This window comes from Brachionichthys hirsutus, chromosome 20 (assembly GCF_040956055.1).
Source record: "Brachionichthys hirsutus isolate HB-005 chromosome 20, CSIRO-AGI_Bhir_v1, whole genome shotgun sequence".
NCBI classification, from domain to species: Eukaryota; Metazoa; Chordata; class Actinopteri; order Lophiiformes; family Brachionichthyidae; genus Brachionichthys; species Brachionichthys hirsutus.
This window is the reverse complement of record NC_090916.1, coordinates 2023662-2044767: the sequence shown is the minus strand read 5'-3', so window position 1 is coordinate 2044767 and position 21106 is coordinate 2023662. Positions and strand designations below refer to the sequence as shown.

At 44.9% G+C, this 21106-nt stretch overlaps 3 protein-coding genes and 1 non-coding gene across 4 annotated transcripts in view; 2 read left to right on the top strand and 2 right to left on the bottom strand.

Annotated features, from left to right (window-relative positions):
* Window positions 1-990: 990 nt before the first annotated feature.
* LOC137909394 (adenosine 5'-monophosphoramidase HINT3-like) lies at window positions 991-4091 on the bottom strand. Its single transcript, XM_068753845.1, has 5 exons — window positions 4017-4091; window positions 3740-3857; window positions 2289-2358; window positions 2088-2214; window positions 991-1712 (listed from the first exon to the last, which is right to left on the bottom strand). The coding sequence occupies exons 1-5, from the start codon at window positions 4089-4091 to the stop codon at window positions 1665-1667; spliced, it is 438 nt and encodes a 145-aa protein (XP_068609946.1). The 3' UTR covers window positions 991-1664.
* Window positions 4092-7314: 3223 nt separating this feature from the next.
* On the bottom strand, window positions 7315-18567 carry ncoa7b (nuclear receptor coactivator 7b). Its single transcript, XM_068753647.1, has 16 exons — window positions 18530-18567; window positions 14209-14363; window positions 12814-12887; window positions 12626-12733; window positions 12449-12541; window positions 12070-12195; window positions 11591-11775; window positions 11064-11218; window positions 9827-10387; window positions 9541-9712; window positions 9258-9405; window positions 9048-9173; window positions 8778-8930; window positions 8206-8301; window positions 8047-8120; window positions 7315-7575 (listed from the first exon to the last, which is right to left on the bottom strand). The coding sequence occupies exons 1-16, from the start codon at window positions 18565-18567 to the stop codon at window positions 7440-7442; spliced, it is 2400 nt and encodes a 799-aa protein (XP_068609748.1). The 3' UTR covers window positions 7315-7439.
* Window positions 18568-19713: 1146 nt separating this feature from the next.
* trnae-cuc (transfer RNA glutamic acid (anticodon CUC)) lies at window positions 19714-19785 on the top strand. Its single transcript has one exon. It is a non-coding gene; the product is annotated as a tRNA-Glu (tRNA).
* Window positions 19786-20648: 863 nt separating this feature from the next.
* Window positions 20649-21106, top strand: part of LOC137909578 (uncharacterized) — a 19406-nt gene continuing 18948 nt past the window's right edge. Inside the window, 1 exon segment of the mRNA XM_068754041.1 lies at window positions 20649-20657. Coding sequence (XP_068610142.1) covers window positions 20649-20657 — 9 coding nt within the window.

The following is a 21106-nucleotide window of genomic DNA, read 5'->3' as shown; positions in this document are numbered from 1 at the left end:
AGCGAGTCAGCGTTAATTACATATAATAACTACATATCACTGCGTTATATCGAGGTAGTTATACTCACCAGTGTCAGAGAGAAACCATCGTTTATGCGAGCATCTCTTAGCTACGTTACTGGCGAAAGGCTCGCAGCTAGCCAAACCAGCTAGCGTAAGGTGTAAGCTGCTAGCTAGCTAGCTAGCGACTCAACGACGGCGTCCGCGGCGATCTCTCCGCTCTCGCCTGTCTTTCAGTCCGCACTGGCCGCACGGAGTGTGTTTGAAGCACGCGTAAATGGTTAAATGATGACCACTGGGAACGGCTAACCAGTGTTTTTACGAACGAAATGAAGCAGCGTTTACAAGGCTAGCGATGCTAGTTGAGGAAAACACAAAATAGCTGGAATCCAGTTGTTGATGGGAGGCGGGGCGCTGGCAGCGGCCGTGACGTCAGCGGCCGTGACGCAAAACGTCATGAATCAACGTCACCAGCCAGGATGTCAAGACAAGAGACAGATTTAGAGAGGACATTTAATGTAATCAATATCTCAGTATCCCCGATGCAACCCTGTTCTAATAGGAAAAGACTTTCATTGACTTTTCAGTTAAATTTTGAATTAAGCTTTTTTCTAACCTCTCAAATTAAGAATTGCTTCCAATCATGATCTGCAGTGATTTTTAAAAATATCAGGAATTCATGTGAAATTTAAAGTTAAATACTTTTTTTTTTATTTGTCATTAATTAAGATCAGAGTATGAGAATGTCTGAACACGTGAATTACACTAGTGGAGATTAATCTATGGATTCAAATAGACTTTACTTTATCTGGTTATGTTTTCAAAGATGTTTGTACAAAGATTGAGAATACCTTTTTGATTTTATAATAAAATGAAAATCTAATGTAATTAACTAATAAAAAAAAATAATGAAATAATGTCAATCAGGATACTCCATGAATGAAAATTCATAATGGAACTTTATTTCAATGTATGTATTTGAACATCGGAGGATTAAACCTTTATTCGATAAATTCTAAAATATGGTACATATGTATGTGTGTCATTTATTTATAGCTTTTTTATTTATACTGTATTCATTATTTTTCAGGATATTATCGGTAATTTTGAACCATAATACATTGTACTGGAAAATAATTACAACAAACCAGTAGAAATACATTTACTGACATGTGAATCACTTTAACTGCTTTTTAATGGCTTTGGTTTGACAAAAAAAAATATTTAAAGTACATAAAGAACTTAAAACAGATGGACATGTATAATAAAAGCAGAAAATGAATGCAACTATACAAAAAAAATCTACACATGCAAAAGTTCAATGGTCTGGCTAATGCCAGACCATTCAAAAAGTATCAGGATATGTGTAATGTGTTTTCAAGTTACTCTTCAAGATGTGTATTTCTGTAAATACCATATACTGTATTCTAAAAGCTATAAAACCTTCATCATCAATGTCCCAGTTATAAAACAATAAGATAACAGCACAGATAAGGCCATAAAAGACAAACAAATATTCTCTGAAAGGTTGATCAGCTTCAGCAGCATAGAGAAAAAACCCATCATTGTAATAATGATGAGATGGATGGAAAAAACAATTTAAAATTGCACTCAGTGGAAGCACATAAAACAGCGCGTTGGTCCGTCAGACGCTTCAGATCGCTCTACTCGACTTTACCACGAGCCTTCAAGTGAGAAAGCACCTGGTCTACCTGCAGCATAAAAGAACAACTGTAAACAGATGCAATACATATTATTACTTATATTAATAATTTACAGGTTTAGTTACAATTAAATATACCGGTAAGTCTATGTTTGGCTAACATTAAAACCCTTTAGAAAGATGGATGGATGGATGAACACTGGTTGGTGGTCCAATTTCAAAAATTCAAAGTTTCAGGAGGTTTATAGTGTAGAGACAGTTTTGATATTCGGTTGTCTTTATTAAAGCTTTTTATACATTCAAATTGACCTCAATCTAAAAATGCAATGGGTTTACCTGAATGTTTTTAATGACTAACTATTGGTAAACGCCCAGTGATCTTCTTGTTGGAATCCAGCCTCCATAGATAACTGACATGACTCACTCTGATGAACCAGTGCGACTGGGGACCGTAGCGGAGCCGCGACTTAAGGGTCATCATGCTGGCCGGAGCCAGCACGTGAAGGTGGAGGTGGGGAACTGATGAGAATGGAGGTATGTGAAACCCCATCCTGCACAGTTTCAACGACAAAGAGCAAATAAACGGTCGAAATCCAACAGATTTCCTCTCAGAAAACTGATTTACCTGATGTCATCAAGGTCAGTGACTTTATTCTTCTCCAGTGCGTTCCTCCCCATTTCCACCATCCGCTCAACTACAAGGAAAAGAAAGAAACACACAACCTAGAACAACTACAGTATACCGGCTTCAGAACATAAAATACACAGTCATATATCTTCATTCAAATATTTACTGGAGCAAAGTAGTAATAAAATTAATAAAAAATTAACATTAAGGTGCACTTGAAGTACAAAAACATACAAAATATGTCAACAATGGACAGTTTCATAATTATATATAGATCATATATCACTGGAATAGATATTAATGTATAAGCATCCATTAAGTTACGGCTAACGGGTGCAAAAAAAAAACAAAAGTGCATCTACACAGTGCCAGCCACCTTAAGTCACCGCAGGGCATCATAATGTATTATTAGACATTTTGCATTGATAATGTGTAAAATAATAAGTGCAATATTGTCTTCCACATTGTACTGGAGTCGAAGAATAAAGCAGAATAAAATATTAGCATGAAGTATGCGTACCTCAAATTTATTCGCAGTATTTGAGGAGTACATCACCACTGAATATGGAAAAACAAATTAATAAAAAGGGATAGTTTGTTTATAAATGCCCTCGTCAGAAAAATGTCCGTCTTTGCTTTCATCGCCACACCTAAAAATCAGGTCATGCTCCGACTTCCGTTTCTCGAAACGCAAGTCGAGCCTGAACAAAGGGCGAGACCCACGCCGACACCTCTGTCACCAAAACCGCAGGAATAGGTTCCAGATAATTATCAGAACTAAATCCAAAATCAATTGCTGCCAGAAGTGAATCACTGCCATGACGACGTCACTCGAGCATCAGCTTTACACCTCAGGTGATTATTAAACATGTTTGGCTGCTTTGTCAACAGGATTATGCCATGAAGAATGCAGAACAAACTTCCATGAAACTGGGACGGAGGATTGATCCCAAGCCAGAATGGATCCCGCTACATTTATTGTGGATCTGGATGAGAAAGGTTCGGCGGTCGGCAGAATGTTTTTCTTAAACCAAGCGAACTGTCTCTAAGAATAGATTCCATCTCAACGCATTTCAGCCAAATGGCCATTTATCCAGATCCACAATAAATTTAGCCGGGGCTATTCCGGCCTTCCATACAGAGTCCAGCTGGGACAGGCTCCAGCAACACCAGGAAGAGAGGTGGATGGAGGAGAGACAGACGTTTAGAGAAACGTCAACGTCTCTCTCGTCTGTACTTCTGACTGAACTTCTGAATGTCTGTCTCCTAAAGCAGGGGTCGGGAACCTTTTTGGCTGAGAGAGCCATGAACACCACATATTTTTAAATGTCATTCCATGAGAGCCGTACAATATGTTTAAAAGTAAATGTGTGCATTTTATGTCGTTACACTTTCAAAGTACAATAAGCCTCTGAATTATTTTTAATAACGTTATGCTGACCCCTGACCTAAAGGCACGTCGTCCCTCTTGAGACTTTTGCAGTTGTCGATGTGCATTCTGGTGACGACGAGGTAATGATGGGCGGCGCCCGGCTTGACGTCACGAAAACACAGCAGGTCCTCGTCCTGTAAACAGGAAGGAGAGAGAGAGAGAGAGAGAGAGATAGAGAGAACAAAAGCATTGAAAGGCGAAACGTCTTCAAGCTTAGAAGTTCAGTCGACTTAATTTCAGCGCAGAGCTCTTCTCTAACGGCGCGGAGACATGAACGAGCCGCCGGTACTCACACCGAGCAAGACTTCCGTGTCCGTCCGGTTCACCGCTATGAGACAGAAGGGACAACCGTCGCTGCCAGACCCCATCGTTGTTAGGACACTAAAGAGGACAGGCTGCGAGGACCGTCTCCAGGTGGAGTCTGCGTGACGTGGCATGAATCACGTGTCTGCAGGCCGGCGTCAGAACGCAACCAGCCAATCACAGATCAATGAAGCCGGCACAATGCTGCGTCAGAACACGACCAGCCAATCACAGATCAATGAAGCCGGCACAATGCTGCGTCAGAACGCAACCAGCCAATCACAGATCAATGAAGCCGGCACAATGCTGCGTCAGAACACGACCAGCCTATCACAGATCAATGAAGCCGGCACAATGCTGCATCAGAACACGACCAGCCTATCACAGATCAATGAAGCCGGCACGATGCTGCGTCAGAACGCAACCAGCCAATCACAGATCAATGAAGCCGGCACGATGCTGCGTTCACTGCAGCTCCGTCCATTATGAACCTGTAACCCGCAACAGGTGTAATTAAAAAAGATTCTCATGTCGGAATGAAAATTCTCATTTAGTCGTTTGTCACATAGCAAATCGCTTTTGGGCATGTGTCAGTCGCTTTTATACAATTCTCTTATTGTATTTGAAAAGCAGCATTATGGTTAATTATACACGACTCAGTGTGATCGTTCCTTATCGTGATGTGCTGTTTGCTTGTTTGACGAGCTATTTAACAAATGAGAAGGGCATCTTGCAGAGTTCACTAAAGTTCACCCTTTGCATAGGTCCCATCAAAACAGCTAATCGGCTAGTCTTTTTTTATCATACATAATTATATAATAATTTAATAAATGACACGTATTTGCTTATTTACTTTTATTTATTCTTTGTAAATATATGTTCATTTACTCAATGTTTTAATACATGTATTGTGTAAATATGTATGTTGGTGAGACTGTTCATTGGGTAGTAGAGTACATTTGAATAAGCGTATGCTCCATCCTACTCCTTTTCAGACATTTCATTTCATTTTCTAACCGCTTATTCCGCTATCGGGTCGCGGGCCAAGCTGGAGCCAATCCCAGCAGTCAATGGGCGAGAGGCAGGGGACACCCTGGACAAGCCGCCAGTTCATCGCAGGGCAACACAGAGACAGACAACCAGCCACACACACACTCACACTCACACCTATGGACAATTTAGTGTCACCAATCAGCCTAGGCAGCATGTCTTTGGTGGTGGGAGGAAGCCGGAGAACCCGGAGAGAACCCACGCAGACACGGGGAGAACATGCAAACTCCTCACAGAATGGCCGCAAGCCGGAGATGAACCCACGACCATCTTGCTGTGAGGCAACAGTGCTTACCACTGCACCACCGCGCCGCCCCCCTTTTCAGACATGTTGGGCTCATATTGTTGTCATCGTTTTTGGTTTGTTGTTCTGTTTACTTTGTTTTATTCGCACATGCTCAAAATAAAGCATTCATTCATTCATTAAAAAAAGGAAGAAAGAGAAACATTTATAGATTAACCCCTTCACATTTGTTACGTCCCACTCTTCCATCCAGTTTCACTGTGATCTGTCAAGCAGTTTGAAGCCGAACGCAGACAGTGAAGAGTTCGAATCCCATCTGCGTGGAGTTTGTGCGATTTCGCCTGTTCCCACCCACCTCCAAAAATCATACAATTTGGGTGAATTGATGACTAGTCTGCGTGTAAACCTGCTTCCACACAAACAAATGTTTGTTTTTAAATAGAAACTTTAAAAATGACCAGCTAAAAAGGACCATTCTCCTCGGTTGGGGAGACAAACACGACAGCCTCATTGATCTTTGATAGCTATTTGGTTATTGAATATCTCAGACAATCCCAACAGTAATTCCCAGTGATGGTCAAAAAAGGAAAACTATCCATACATCCATCTACGTTTAACACAAGCAGCACCATTATTAAATAGCACGGAGCTTGTATACTCACCATTTATTTAGTTTTAAACGCGGTTGCAATAGCATGACAATAAATAGATATTTTATAATACTAGAGAGCACAGCAGTTTTGGATTTTACAAAAAATAATTACAGTTCACAGTTACAACACTGATCGGCTACAGACAGCAAAGCTCATGTTAACGTAAAGCAATAACTGGCATTGATAGATAGTATGGCAGGTATAACAGTGGTGTCGGATGCGGTATTGCTTATTCATGCGTGACAGACCTGTGTCCGATACACAGGTTATCAATGAACATTTCTTTTCCATGTTAGGACAGATTTTTCAGTTAGTGGGACACAGAATGCAAAAAAGAATACAGGAAATCCCTTTTTCCACCCATTTCTTTTTTAGGGAAGCAGATTCTGATGCATCCCCTCCTGTAGTGGTGATCAAACAACATTCAGTACCAATTTTACAGTGAAGAAGTGCTTAATGATGTAGGACTACAACACAGCAGCAGGTGTTATTTAACCCTGTGCTGCAAAGTGATTACAGACGTATACTGGCTGTGATTATTTCCGGAATCATTTCAAGGGTCACAAAACAAAAAAACCCCGGTTTTGTGTGCAATAAACAATTCAATACTGACAGCTAGTTCTAGTGCTTGTTGGATCAAAATAACCACATTTGTTATAAAAGTACAACCATAAAAAAAAGCAAACTTAAGCACTATTGATAGAGAAAACAAAAAACATGTAAAAATAAATCTAAAATATTTTATAAAATATGAGCTCACAACAAATATGAAATTAAAATAAAATATATTTGGTCATTGCAAAGCTTCCTGGATTTACCACACGTTTTGGTCTATACGGGGGGGAATGAGGACACGTGAAGGTGAACGGCTACGCAGCGCCGTCACCCCTTGTCCATGTCAAACTCAAAATTGGGGAACCGATTGGCCTTCAGAGGAAGTGCAACACTCCCATTGTAAACAGTAACATTTCCCGCAGTTATAGCGAATCCAATAGTGGAGCATCCTAAAGTCCCCCAGACTCCTCCCACTTCCTTTGCACCCAAAATTCATTGCGATGTGTACAAAAAAAATCACTTTCAGTTCATTTCATGTATATTTCTATACATACAAATTATATCAGCACAAACTGAACATTATTGGAAAGACATTTTAATTCACATCCTTTGATTAACCTTATCAGCATCTGCTTTCTTCTCATGGACATGGAGGCGCCGTCTAAGGCAGCCAATGAGCCGAGGGCCTCATCTTCTCACGCCACCTCCTCTAATGAACGGCTCAATCGCACATAAACATACCCGCAGTTCAAACCCACCTCGAAACCGGCTACAGCAGACCTTCTGTTCCGTTTTTCAGTAACAACCGCTTTCTGTCTCCTCTCACAGTACGTTTAGTGTCATCGTGGAATAGGTTGGAGGTTCGGGTTTGGAGCAGAGAGCTAAGCTAGAAATAGCTAAAGCAGGTGCGGCTACTCGAAGGTCCAGATCTCTAAACTGTGGATATTGAAGTCCTGTTGGGCAGAGAGTGGCTGGTTGTTGAAGGTGGCGCATTCGGTAGTGGTGCCTCGGTACAACTCGGCGTCCAGCCACAGCCCCAGCTGACCACTGCAGAAGAGCAGGCAAAGAGTTACACAGGTGTGTGTGTGTTTGTGTGTTTTTCACACATTCAAAGGGCTGAGATTGTCGATATAATACTCTGGAACAAAAAGGAAACGGGACTTTTTATTTCACCTCCCATTTAAGAAGCTCTCGCAGCTCTAACTAGCCATTTTTTACCAAGGCTGTCCAAACGGGGGCCGTAAGCGTCTAACGTTGGGCCTGTTATAAAGTCAAATTGATGTGTATAAATGGAGCAAGCTGGAGAGGCTTCTATTTTCTGACCAATAAAAAAAACCCACAGTCGGTATTTCCACACATCCTTCCTCGCATAGCTGATGTTCATGTAAAATGGGTTTGTGTTTTCTAAAATAAACAAACAACAAAAAAACTTCAGTTCTCGGGTTTTGACTTGATCCCACGTAGAAATCCAAGATGCCTCCTATGTGAGAATCTCCACAAACACACGTGCATCCTTACCCTCCTCCTCCCATCTGCAGAGAATCAACATTTCCCTTTACAAAGTAAGAGTTCTCCCCCGACCAGCGGTACACCTGCAGACAGACGGCAAACCGTTCACGTGGGGAATGACGCTGAACAACCCAGCGTCACGTTGATAAACCAATCAGCGGAACCAACCTGGATTTCAGGACAGAAGCTGTAGAGGAAGGTCTCCCCCGTGCCGTAGCAGTGTTCGCTCACTCTGAAGGGATGAGTCGAGAACGCGCCAAAAACCTGCGCTCGAATTCAATTTAAGAACATTGAATGAATGAATGAATGATCCTGCATCCGTCCGACCTGGTGGATTTGCTGCCGTGTTAGTGACCAGAATATAAAATAGATCAAAGTTTAGGTTTTGCAATAACGACAGGTTTATGGGAAAGGAGTGGCCTTTACACTTTATTTTATATTTGCTCCTTCCCAGAGGCAAGGCACAATTTGCCAAATAGATCTAGGTATGTGTCCCCGCACCCGATGCTATAGTTTTATACCCCACCCTTCTGTGTAAACTGTGGACCGCTTCGTGCCCCACGTTAGATCAATCCTTGCTCCCCTCCCGTCTCGAACAAGAATGCTAAATGTGTTCTGTAAGCATTTAAACTTTTGTGTTTGACTTAGGAGTTTTTTGTGTGTGTGTGCGCACCGAGCTCTAAAACGGCATCTCCCGATTATCAGCGGTCACTTTACTTTCATCGACAGACGGGACCGACCTGGTTGTCCATGTCTTTAACGACCAGCAGCACGGGACTGTCGACGTCCGCCAGGTTCCTGTACAGCGTCTTCAGACTGGTTCCATTTTTCACAGTGCTGTAAGCCAGTCTCCAATGGTAACCCTGCACACGGGCTGGCAGGCGACAGGCGAGCTGGAGGGCAAACAGATGATGGGAAAACTTATTCCATTTTTTTTGCCCGATCCAATCTTTAGATTTTTGTCATTTTCTTTACTTCCAAGTGGATAACTTCAGTTTAGCTGCAAGAACCTTCTGGACGTGCGTGTCCTGCAGCAGATCACTGCTGTCGCTTAGCAACGGCAGCACGTCCACGGCACAGTCTCCGTCGCAGCTGCTGAAGCTCTGCCTGCGCCTCGCTTCATCAACGGTGATGATCTGGGATCAAAAGCAAGCGGCGTCAGCAGCGGCACAAAGAAGCTAGCAACTCTGTGGACTTCCTGCTTTTGTACCGAAGCTCACCTCCCAGCTACAAGACGCAGGGTCACTGAAGAAGTTGTCTATCATGTCCAGCTCGTCTTTCTCCACAACAACAAAGCCCTGCTCTCGAGCCTCCTTCCCGTACACGTCTGGAGACCACTGGACGAAGAACGAGTACAGGTGGTCCACCCTTGGAAACACAAACACACCTTGAGTTCAACAAAGCTGGAACGCAGCGTGCACCAACACAAGTCACCAATCATTATCGCCGTTCAGGATCTATATGGCCGCTCTCTCTGCGGGGCATTCATTCATGTATAATCACCTTTCCTGCGGCACGGCAAACCAGTACTCCGGCTGTTTGCCCCGGCCCCCAAAGGAATGGGCGGGATTAGGATTCATCCCAGAGGCGAAGGACTTCCTCATTGGCTTACCCACTTTGAAGCACAGGAACATGGGCGGGTTTTTACTCTTCTCCTCTGACGAGAACAGCATGTCTACGGAGGGTCAAAATCAGAAAATGGAGAAACAATTTCACGAGTGTGTGTGTGGAACCGCATGCCGGTGCCAGACCCCCCCCCCCCCCCCCCCCCCGCCATCAGGATCGTTACCTGCGATTGGCGCCTGTATCCTCTCCAGGAGCCACGACTCCACCTCTGCCTCGTAGCTCTTCTTGCGTTTCTCCTCCTCGCTGAGTTCGGCTCCACCTGCTGCTCTGTCCTGACCTTGCATTATTGGAACAGTGTTCCGCCCCTTGTTCTCGGAGGCCTTCAGACTTAACGTCCCTTTTCGGTCCTTTGGTGGACCATTTAGCAGCTCTCCACTCCCTTTAGATTTCAGATCTTTGCTTTCGGTTACCGCGTGGCTCTTGGGTTCATCATCCTGTCGCTCAGTCTCTGAAGAGGATTGTATCAACTCTCCATCTTCAGCAGGGCTCTGCGCTTGCCCCCCGACCTCTTCGTCATCCAGTTTCCCTTTAGTCTGTCCAAGCTTTGACTTGTCCCAGAAGTCTCCCTCGCACGGGGAGCTCGGACCTTCTCCCTGCTGGTCTCCGCAGACACCGCTCGCTGGTTTGGAGGGAGACTCCTCCAACTCCTCGATGCTACCGGAGAGAGTCGGCTCCAACTCTGTGAATCCTTCGTCTGACGGCGACCTCCCCGTCTGCTCACCCTCTGTGCCCCCGGATGGGAAGACGGCATGATTAGATCAGATCCAGCTTCATTGCTAATCCCCAACACAAGTACTCAACAGTGAATTTTGAGATTAGCATCCAATCTGAAGGAGCAAGTCGCCAACATAGGGACTCAGATAATCCTGTTTTACAGTTTAAAGTGAGTCGACCCACAGATCTTTTTTTGGTCGAATGACAGTAAAACAGTAAGAACTCTCAGACGGATATTCCTTTCAACATGGAGACTCCCCCAAAATAGTTGATTCAACTGATCATGGACAACAAGACACGAAATGTGAGTTCTAATTTAACCCTTCAAAGCAGGCACCATGACGTAATCATCAGAACACTCTAATTTTTGGAAAATAAGGTCTTAATGGAACCTTCTGACAAATTTGTCAAAAAACAAAAAAACAAACAAACAAGTGCTCTAATTTATGTAACTTTTACAAAATCCAGAATTCTTTTATGGAAAATGCAGATGCATGTGTTGGCTTGTATCCATCAGCTTTTTCATGAAAAAAACTAATTAATTAAACTTCTGAAGTAGAAGTCTCAAAATCCTGAAAGGCCAAGTGTATGAAATATAATACGGTTGGCAATAAAGGGTTAAAGTTAGTACAAATTGGGCCTTGGACTCACTACAGTGTATCTGACATTGGATGGCATGACGTTACCAGTTTCAGAGAGAGCTGATCCGATGTCGTCTAAGACGATCGGTCGCTTTGGATTGAGCGCTTCGTAGCGGCTAAAAGGATTCAGATCTCGCTCTGAAGGCAGCTGCTCCCACTCGCCGGGCCTGTACACAGGACACAAATCCTGGGGTAGGTCTCTGCAGGGTGACGGGGCATCGTACATACGGCACCGCAAACAATGGATGAAGATGGGAGGGGGGGGGGCAAAAGAAAAGAAAAGGGTCCAGTATAAATTAAAAATGACTGAAATGGTACAAAACAAGAGAAAAACAAAACAATCAATGTGGCGTAAAATAATAAATACTAGAAGAACATATAAAAACAAAACATCTAAAACGTTTGTAATGTAAAACTGAACAGATGTATTTAACATGAAGCAAAAGCTCTTTGAAAAATAGTTTATTCTCAAGAAGAAGAAAACAACAACAACATGCAGACGCTGGAGGGAGGAACACGCAATAAAAGCTCCAAAAGAGGGTGAGGAGAAAACAACGCCGAGAAGCTCTTACGATGGAAGAGCATCCTTGAGCTTCATACGAGAGACGTCGTCGTACAGCGCCACAGAGACCACCTCCTCCATGGGGCAGATGAGGCCGTACTCCTCACAGCCGTGCTCGATCACCAGCGGGTCTGACTTGTGGGGGTCAAACATGATGTTGTTGGGGGTCACAATGAGCACGCCTCCCACCACTCCCTGTATCAACAACACAGCAGCACTGAGGGCGGCAGCAGCCACATCAAAGGGGCAATTGTAGGAAAAGCTGCATCGAATTTAAGAATCAAAATAAATAAACTTTACATGACTTAAAACCTCAAAAAAAAACACCCCTTAAGTTTAAGGGAAGGTCTGCAAACACTAAAATGAGAAATATTTACAAATGCAAATTTCAGACAGTACAATAAATCCATCACCAACATTGGTTGGTGACTAGATCACCCTCGTGTTTAATGGTTAACCCTGCGTGATTCCACGCTCCACACTTCTCACCATGCCATCAGTGAAATACTTGCAGCTCATCTTGATGAATTTAACCGTTGCAGGGCTCTCGTCCTCGGAGTTCGGGGAGAGCCGGCGTCGGATCGACTTCGCCGACGTGCAGTCTGAAACACCGTCCTGCAGAAAGAAACACGCGCCGATTGGAGACACCTGATCTCACGCATGTGTTGAGTCTTTGATTTTAGGGCCACCAGAGGAAGACATTTGATAGACATTTTTAAAAAACACATTAAATTAAGGTACCTTCCACTGAAAAATAAAATGGCCACTTAAAGCATGAAGTAAATTTCAGATTCATCGTGGAGGGCAGCAGAATTTGAATGCAATGCAAACGCATGCCTACCATCACAGTCGACACGTCCATACTCACATGCGAAGCATCCTCTGAGGAATTTGGGATGGAGGGATCGGAGGAACCCTTGTGGCCGCTTTCTGAAGGGCTCATGTCAGGAACATACAGCCTCTGTGGTGTTAATGAGGACGGACATGAAAGCAGGAGCAGCAGTGGGTTCTGGGTTAGTGCAGAGCCTTTTTCTTTCTGTCTCACCTGACCGGGGTAGACGCTGCGGGAGAAGAGCCGGTTCAGCTCGACCAGTTTGTTTGGGGTGATGTTAAACTTCAATGCAATGCTGTTGAGGGAATCATCAGGCCCCACCTACAACGAGAGACGAAATAACAATAATGATAGCGAACCAGGATGTAATGGAAACGTGCCATTGCTGGAATTTCACTCACAATGAAATCCACCGTCCCCGGCGGCCTCCTCTTCTCCCTCTTAGCCTGATAGGTACTTTCACTGCCATCGTCTGTAAGGGAAGAGGACAATGAGGAAAGTATTTTAGATAGAGAGAGCCCAGTTACGGTTTCATAATGCCAAACATACACTTTGGAGTTTACAACATATTTCTCATTATAATAATAGCAGCAGCAATGGACAACATGGTGGCGTAGTGGGTAGCACTGTCGCCACACAGATAGAAGGTTCCGGGGTTCGGTTCCTATCTGTGCTGGGATAAGCAACACCCGTGAGGCGCAGGGCGGATAAAGCGGCTGTAGAACAGACGACTGAGGTCGTCTCATCTGCAAGAAGAGGGACGGGAAATAGCAACGATAGCAGAGGTTTAGGCTCATGTGGCCTCTAGCTGGTTCATTTTATATCTATAATCATGAAAAAAATCAAAATCAATTCACTTTATTCAGTCAATTCCCTCCAGGCAGATGAAAACGTGATGACGGTGTGACAACCCCGAAAGACCTAAACTCATGACAGGCCTTTTGGTACAACGTACAAACCCCCCCCCCCCCCCTCCCCCCAACGCTTGTTCTTCCTGCTCTAAAATGACGGCTGACACATATCATAAAAACACTCAAACAATCTGACCCGGCGCTCAGTCAGCGCTTTCTTCTCGCCAAGAACACAGAAGCCATTATGGCACCGCCGGCTGTAACTACGCTGCTGCTGTCTCCATGGAAACCAAAGGTACGACTCCACCCGGTTCATGACTCAGCATTAGAGGCTCATTAGCTCTTCTTTACTGCAGCAGGCATTCAAAGACAAGATCACTGGCACTGCTGTGGACACAGACACAAAGCACTGTGAATGCCTTTGGGCTAGTCGTTCCCATTTCAGACGTTGTGTGAAAAAATCTAAATAGAAATCACAATTAAAATGTCACAATAAGAGCATGTTACAATCCCAGCCAAGATCTCTCCTATTACATGATTTTATTTTAAGGCTATTGCAGTATTTGTATTGGCCTTTGGGATTTTCGCAAATCCTGGTTCTCGCAAACTTTGCAAAGACAGCAAAGTCAACATCAACTGTAAAAGAATGTGTGATTAAATGTTGTGCAATTTCCTGTTTCAAACTGCCGCGGGCGTCGTCAACGCAGCAGATCAGCCGGATGGCAACGATTCGAGTAGCGCTAATGATGCTAAAATGACACTTTGCCTGTTTAAACCGGGAGCGCTGAAAACGTAAGCACTTTGCATTATTCCCAGGGTGTGCTTTGAATAGCGCCGAGCTCCTGGATGTGATGAGAACATTCTTCATATAAATCTCGTGAGTTTTAGCTACCGATTACCCGAGCAGGGTTATTGGAGCTACTGTGAATGGGAGCATCCAGACACAACCTGCAGGCGGCTTCAACGTTACGCTCTGTGGGTCCGTCTCCTTGTCGGGGTCTCCGTCACCGAGGACGTCTGGACAGGAAATGATTGCCGGGCTCTGCTCGATCGCATTCTTCTCCGACTGGCTCTGCTTGAGCTGCCGCCGCTTCTTCAGCCTGATGACGGGGTGGCAGAAGAGACGGCGTAATGTTAAAGTGAAATGAAATAGGAATAAATCACTAAGCCTGTTAAAACTGAATTACACGTCTGTTTCCTACGTTGAGAGTCGTATCGTATTCGCCCTTTGAAGACACTGAGATGGATCAGACAGTCCAAATTAATCTGGCTTGCATTTTAGTTACACTCATAAGCCTGGGATCGACCCCCCCCCCCCCACACACCCAGGAGCTGCCACCGCCATCAAACATCTTCCTCTCGCTTTAATTTGCTGCGTCATCTGAATTTTCCTCTCAGTCAGACTCCGTTAAATCATTGATAGGTAAGGAAATAATGCAGAGGCATCTCTAGACTCTTCTGGGGTTCACCGAGGGAGGGGGGGGGGGAGCAGATCCACGGTTTAGTGGTGCACTTAAGGACAGTGCGTTACGAGCTAAAAGCTAAAGTGTAGATATGCATGTTAAGAAAAGATGAGGCCAAATTGATTTATCGGAAGCTTTGAGTGAGGGGGGAGGGATGGGGGGGGGGGGGGGATGGGGGGCAGCGTTGTACTGCAAAGCTCCAGGCAGAGACAGGAATGACATCACAATGAGAGAAAAAAACATGTTTAAGTGCCGAGATGGAAAGGAAAGAGCGGGTCAATGAGGATGCTGACAGACGGAGCGCTGCCGTGGCCTCAGGTGACACTCCGACCTGGGGGGGGGGGGGGGGCTATTCTACAGCAACAATGCTAATTCTTACAAGGCTTTTGGCACATTGAGCCTTTTTTACCAGACCCATTTGTGAATCACGGGGTTACGCGAGGCCGCGGGAAGCTGCACGGTCCTGCCAGTCATTTAGGCCGTTTACATCCACGCCTATCCAAGCCTACAGGCCGATTCATTTATCATTTAGTGGCTTCTTCTTCCGGGAAGACCCAACCCGGTGCATCAACAATCACCTGAAGCTAAATGTCAGTAAGAACAAAGAATGGTACATCTATTTACTGGTTCTTCTGCACATCTGGTATCTGTTGCAGCCGTTTCCATCCTCGGAGAGGAATTCCTTCATTTTGCCCATTAATGGGGATTCGTTCCACTTCTCGGAATAGAGGTTTCCACGTGCTCCTCGCATTCTGAGAAGCCATTTTGACTTTTAAAGCTGTAAAGATGGAACTGATCTGACTCGACTTCGCCGCTCTGCTGTATTTCCATCTGCGCTTGAAGTCCATTGAGAAACAAAGCAGAGGCAAACCGTCAAAACCTGACAAGTTTGTCGAAATCCTGGAAAAACAAAGTTGCTTCTGAGAGATCACGTTCACGATAATGGGACGAGCAAACGTCCCGAAGGCGAATCACTTCTGATCCCGGAGTCGTCATCCAAAGTCAGCAGCAACAACGATCCTTCAACTAAAAGCTTGGAATTGTACTTTTTGCACGTATAATAAAATATGAGAATTCAGATCTCTTTAAATATATTTAAGCATGTACAAATACAGAATACAAATACAGCTTAAAATGAGTACAACGATGTTCATAAAGAAGAACAGCCACTGGTCGCGCCCACTCTACCATAAAAATCAGGCGATCTTAGCTTAGCTACACTGCTAACGGCTTAGACTGCTGGGCCCCCCTGCTTATTTTCGCCCTACTTTCATGTCCCATCAATATTTTTTATTGATTTACTGTGGAGAGTGACAAGTTCTACTGCCGGCAACGAGACACCGGCTGACATGTTGACATTATTGCTGTTGTTTTTATGCTCGCCTTAGTTATAATCATGGTTATTACTATGATCAGTGTTGTTATTGTAGCAGTTAGACAGGAAATGGTAATCTCATTATAATCACAGTTATGTTCCTCTCTCGCTCTCTAATAAATCTCCCACCCTTTGATTTTTACATTAGATGAACTGCTCACTTGATTTCATTTTAATCATCAAACGAGATCAGGGATCTCAAACCCGCGGCCCCTGGGATAATTCGTGGCCCACAGGACAATATGAAAGTTGAATGTTAATGCTGCCCATGAGTTCTATATGAATATTTTACTTTTTTTATTAAATGAATGCAATCTTAAGGCGGTCTTTTGAGTTTTGGATTGCTTTGCCCTTTCACCCCCAACCCGGCAGCATCACGAAACAACGGTGCTTCCACCGCCAGGCCCAACAGTTGAAACTTAGACATACATTTTCACGCAAACTCATGCTAAAGTTAGTTTTTGTGCCGTGTTGCAATTCACATTTTCCTCCCCGTCCGAGGACAGAACCTTCTCCCGTTCCGATGCCCGGTCTCTGGAAAGCACCGCCCTGGCCTTTTTTCAGAAAAGCTCTTAAGCTGTGACTAATGAAATCACCAAGGCAACAAACGCAGTGCAGTTGCAGCGTCTCCTTATCTCAGCCGTGACGCCCTGCAGGCCCTTCACAGCTGCCACGAGTCTCTCGGTGGCTTGTGGCAGAAGTATCTTTCCATTTTTAGCCCAGATCCTTGAGCGCTGACTGCAGCTTCATTGATTCTGAAGATAAAGCAACTCGTTACGGATTGTTCCCTTTCAGAAAGGAAACTGACCAACCAGCGCCTATTTAGCCATTTAAGCAGACGCACCTTTCGACTCTTGTGAAGACGCACCATGCCAGATGAAAGGAGCCCACGTTATTTCATTCATGCGTTGCGTTTTGACATTAGCTCTTCCCCCATTGTTTCCTGCCTAAAGAAAATCCTTCTCTAATTAAAAGAACAGGCGTCTCCGTTATAAAACAATAACATATGACTGGTTAACGCTTGGAACGGCTGCTCCCCGAGTGGCTTTTGCTCTATTTGACAGGAAGTGAGGCAGCAGCAGCTGCTCGGCGGAGATAAGGCCGAGTTTTCCATCTCTGGACGCAACAGCACCGTCGGTCTTTACACCAGTTCAAGTCTGCATCAGGCACGGCTCTTCCACTGCCGCCTTGCAGCAGCTCACTCCCACAGGCTCATTTACTGGAAAAAGCACCCCCTCCCAACGCCACGCGAAGCCTCATTCCATTACGACGCGGCGCTACGGCCAACCCCGGGAACTGAAATGTGACGCCTTGCAAAAACAGATCCCCCCCCCCGCGATGAAACGTTTTCAACGAAGGCTAATCAAATCAGCGACGCAAGACAAACTGCAGCTTTGCGCCAGGCTGCCGGTGAGGTCGGAAGGTAACCCGAGACAGGAGGAAGAGCGAAGCCCATTTCGACCGCGCCGCACTTCCTCACAGAATTGATCAGAAATGCACGCTCAACATGTGAATACCGCCTTCCCATAAACAGAGCTGCGCATCTAGTTTGAGGCAACACCGCCTTCGCAACCTCAGGGCCTCAATTTGCAAATAAACCAAAGATGCAATGTTTCCCGTGCTTCAATACGTGCTTTGTAAGCCATGTGAATATACTTCTAAATCATCACAGAGGTCATTTGACCCCCCCCCGCTCCTAACCCCCTATGACACACATCAGAAAGAAACGACCTTTGCTCACAACCTCCACCGTGACTGTGACAATCGACTCTCCACGCACTTCTTTCACAATGCCGCCAAAATCCAATTATTGAGCGGGCTTGAGGCGGCCCCCCAGTACCGAGCTGCGATTGAGAAACAGGAGGGTATAAATATTTAGCTAATGCATCAAGTCACGCCTCGTCGTTCATGTACGAAACGCCACTTCATAAAGGTTTAGAGCTTTAACTTTACAATCCCGATACGCGAGCCGAGTGGCACGAGGAAGACTTTCCCTTCCAGCAGATGCATCGATAGAAGCTGTGGGTCCTTTAAGTGGACCGTTCGTGTCATTGAACTTCGTGGTAATGACTCTCGAGTCATTTTAGGACGCAGATGGAGAAATCTGACACTCCAACTCCGCCGCTACACAAAGAGTAGAAAATGTTCAACATATGTCAAGCGCACGTCTCCATATTGAAAAAACTTCTAAAGTAGTGAACTCAGAATCCTTCTTTGTATGCTCCGTCCTGATAGATGAACAAGTCACACACACAAAGCCATGCAAATTGTAAATCCAGAGGCAAACGCATGATCTCCGAATATCAATAACAAAAAGCCTAAAGTGAGTGAAAATTGAGATAAAAACAAACAGAAATCTACATTTCTTTCATCCCTTACTTTAAATATGCACGACACAAATTCAAAAACAGAGACTAGAGACCCTTACCGTGCGAAATACCCAGGCTTCCTGTCTCTCTTCTCCATCAGGAACGGGGTTCTAAACGTTCCTGCAGCCAGACGCGTCCATGCAAGCGTCCACGCTTAGACACCCACGGCAGCGTGTCCGATCCGGATCCACCCTCTCAGGCAGCGCCTTCACGCTTCATCCTCGTCCTGTGGAGCAAAAAAAAAAAACAAGAAAAGGGGCTTCAGCAGGACGCGACGGGGCATCTCCTCCTCACAACGCCGGACATTAAAAAAGGCCGATAAGTGATCAGTGAAGCCTCACAAGCCTGCGTGGAGGGCGATGAGTGGAGGCGTCCAATAATAATAAGCGAGCCAGCTGATAATGGCTGACCGGGTAACATCTGCTACTTAACGCCGCCGCAAGGAAAGCAGGTGTTGATTATATAATGCTAATTAGCGGCGCGTTTATTCTTAGCGACGTCCGTCCGTGAATCCGGGCGGCGTAAAGCATTCGGAGCTCCCGCAGCGACAACAACCAAAACCAACAGGAAACGGAGAGGGACGTCGCCCCGGCGAGCTAGCGCTCATTTAGCGGTGTTGTTGTTGTTGTTGTTTATCCCCCTCTGTTGCAGATTGCTTAGGAATTCCTATGAGGATAAATCTACCTCTTATGACGCAGCAAACAAAAAATAAAAAATAAAATCAAGTTGCGCGAACGTGAAAATTACCGAAACAAACACGAGCACAGGGCACGGGGTACGAGCCTTCCAGCGGATTTAACAGCTGATGCTAGCTAGCTAGCTAGCCACGTTGTGTATAATGACAATAGCAAACCTGCCGGAGATTGTAAGAGCTTTTGTTCGGCCAATCCGCTTGCCCCCGTCGTCCGATAGATCGATTTACTGTTGTCCTTCGCGAGCAAATTTATCAATGAAGCATAGCTTTGAAGAACACAAATTCTCATCACATATTAGGTCGCTAAATCTGTTCCCTTACGTGCATCCGAAAGCAGCTCTAATGAAAAGGAAGCGCGCCCCCTGCTGCCAAAGGACTGTTACACAAATGCGCTCACCTCAAACGCTGAATTGTTTTGCCTGAACGCAACGATAGCCCGAGTCTGTGGATTAATGTTAGTTTGGATGCATGTATGAAATAAAAACCTCAAAAACGCGAATCATTACGTTGAGCGATTGAAGTATTGAGATGTTTTCGACCGGGATAAGCTCCCTGGTGGTCTAGTGGTTAGGATTCGGCGCTCTCACCGCCGCGGCCCGGGTTCGATTCCCGGTCAGGGAACACCGTTTTGTGTTCGGATTTATTTTATATTCGTTCAGAACGATCCTTTCTCAAATTTAACTTGGGATCAAAGTCAGACCAAAAACCATCTTGACATAGTTTGTATTTTTATAATCAAGATCCACCCAGCAGTTTTTCTGTAACCCTGCTAACAAAGAGACAAACAGACCGGCATACAGACTCTCTTATAGGCAGAGGAATTTAATGCGGCTGATTTATTTTAGTTTAACGATTCCCTGGCCTGACAACAGATGGGCTCTCAAATTGTATTACTTTTCACCGACACAGTTTCATTTAAACAATGTTTTATCAGGTCTGAACAAAAGAAATAACCGCATTTGTAACCTAAATGTGAAAAGCAGAATACAGTTTATGAGAGTTATCTCTTTATCAACTCAGGAGCAATACACCAAGTCGACCAACAGGAGGCGACAGTACACGACAAATAATACAAGAGACGCACAGTAATGAAATGCATTGGAGGTTAAAACAGTGCCCTGAAACTTATATCAGTTTTTTTTAATACAGTAACATTCAAAGCAGTTTGTTGGAGGTGAACAGGTATATTTTGAATGGCAACATTTTACACTGGGGGAAATAAATGGGGGGGGGGGGCAGCCAGGAGACTAGAGTGTGTTTGAATTCTTCAGATTGCACAGGAAGTCAAAAAACAGCGCAAAGAGCCACAGATGGTGTGTCTTTGTGGAACTTGGGCCCAGCAGAGCCTTTGTGACGTTTCACCGCCGGCCCTCTGATTGGACAAGGCAGGAGTTAACCAGTTCCTGGCTGGTTACGTATCTTTGCAGTTATTTTGACAGGCGCTATCATTGTGAGAGACGAGATAAGTTGTCTTAGGGATCGCCATGGCGCCGGTGTGTCCCTCCTCCATCCTATTTAACCCCAGTCCACCACCCCCCCCACCCCCTTCCTCTCCCTACCTTCTTTGGAGCAAAGGATTGTGGGATGGGCTATTTGGTTGAGAGTCGGGTTTGTGTTGGCAAGGCCCTTCGGCCTCTGGGTTACATCGCCCCCCCCCCCCCCCCCCCCCATCAAGACAACGAGAACCTTCATGCGATTAGGGTACCGCTCACAATCATTTCACCATCCACCTTATGTTAAAGGCTCTTTTCCCCTGATGCACTCTTCACTTCTCCTCTTCAAGGTTTAAACTGCGCGTTAAACCAGATGTTCTGAATGCATTTCTGTCAGCGCATGCTTTGAAATCAAACATGACAGAAAAGGAAATCCCATTACAGGAGACGGAGTATCGGCTCTCTTCACAGGTTTTTTTTTTTTTATCACCTAAAGAGCTGAGGATGGT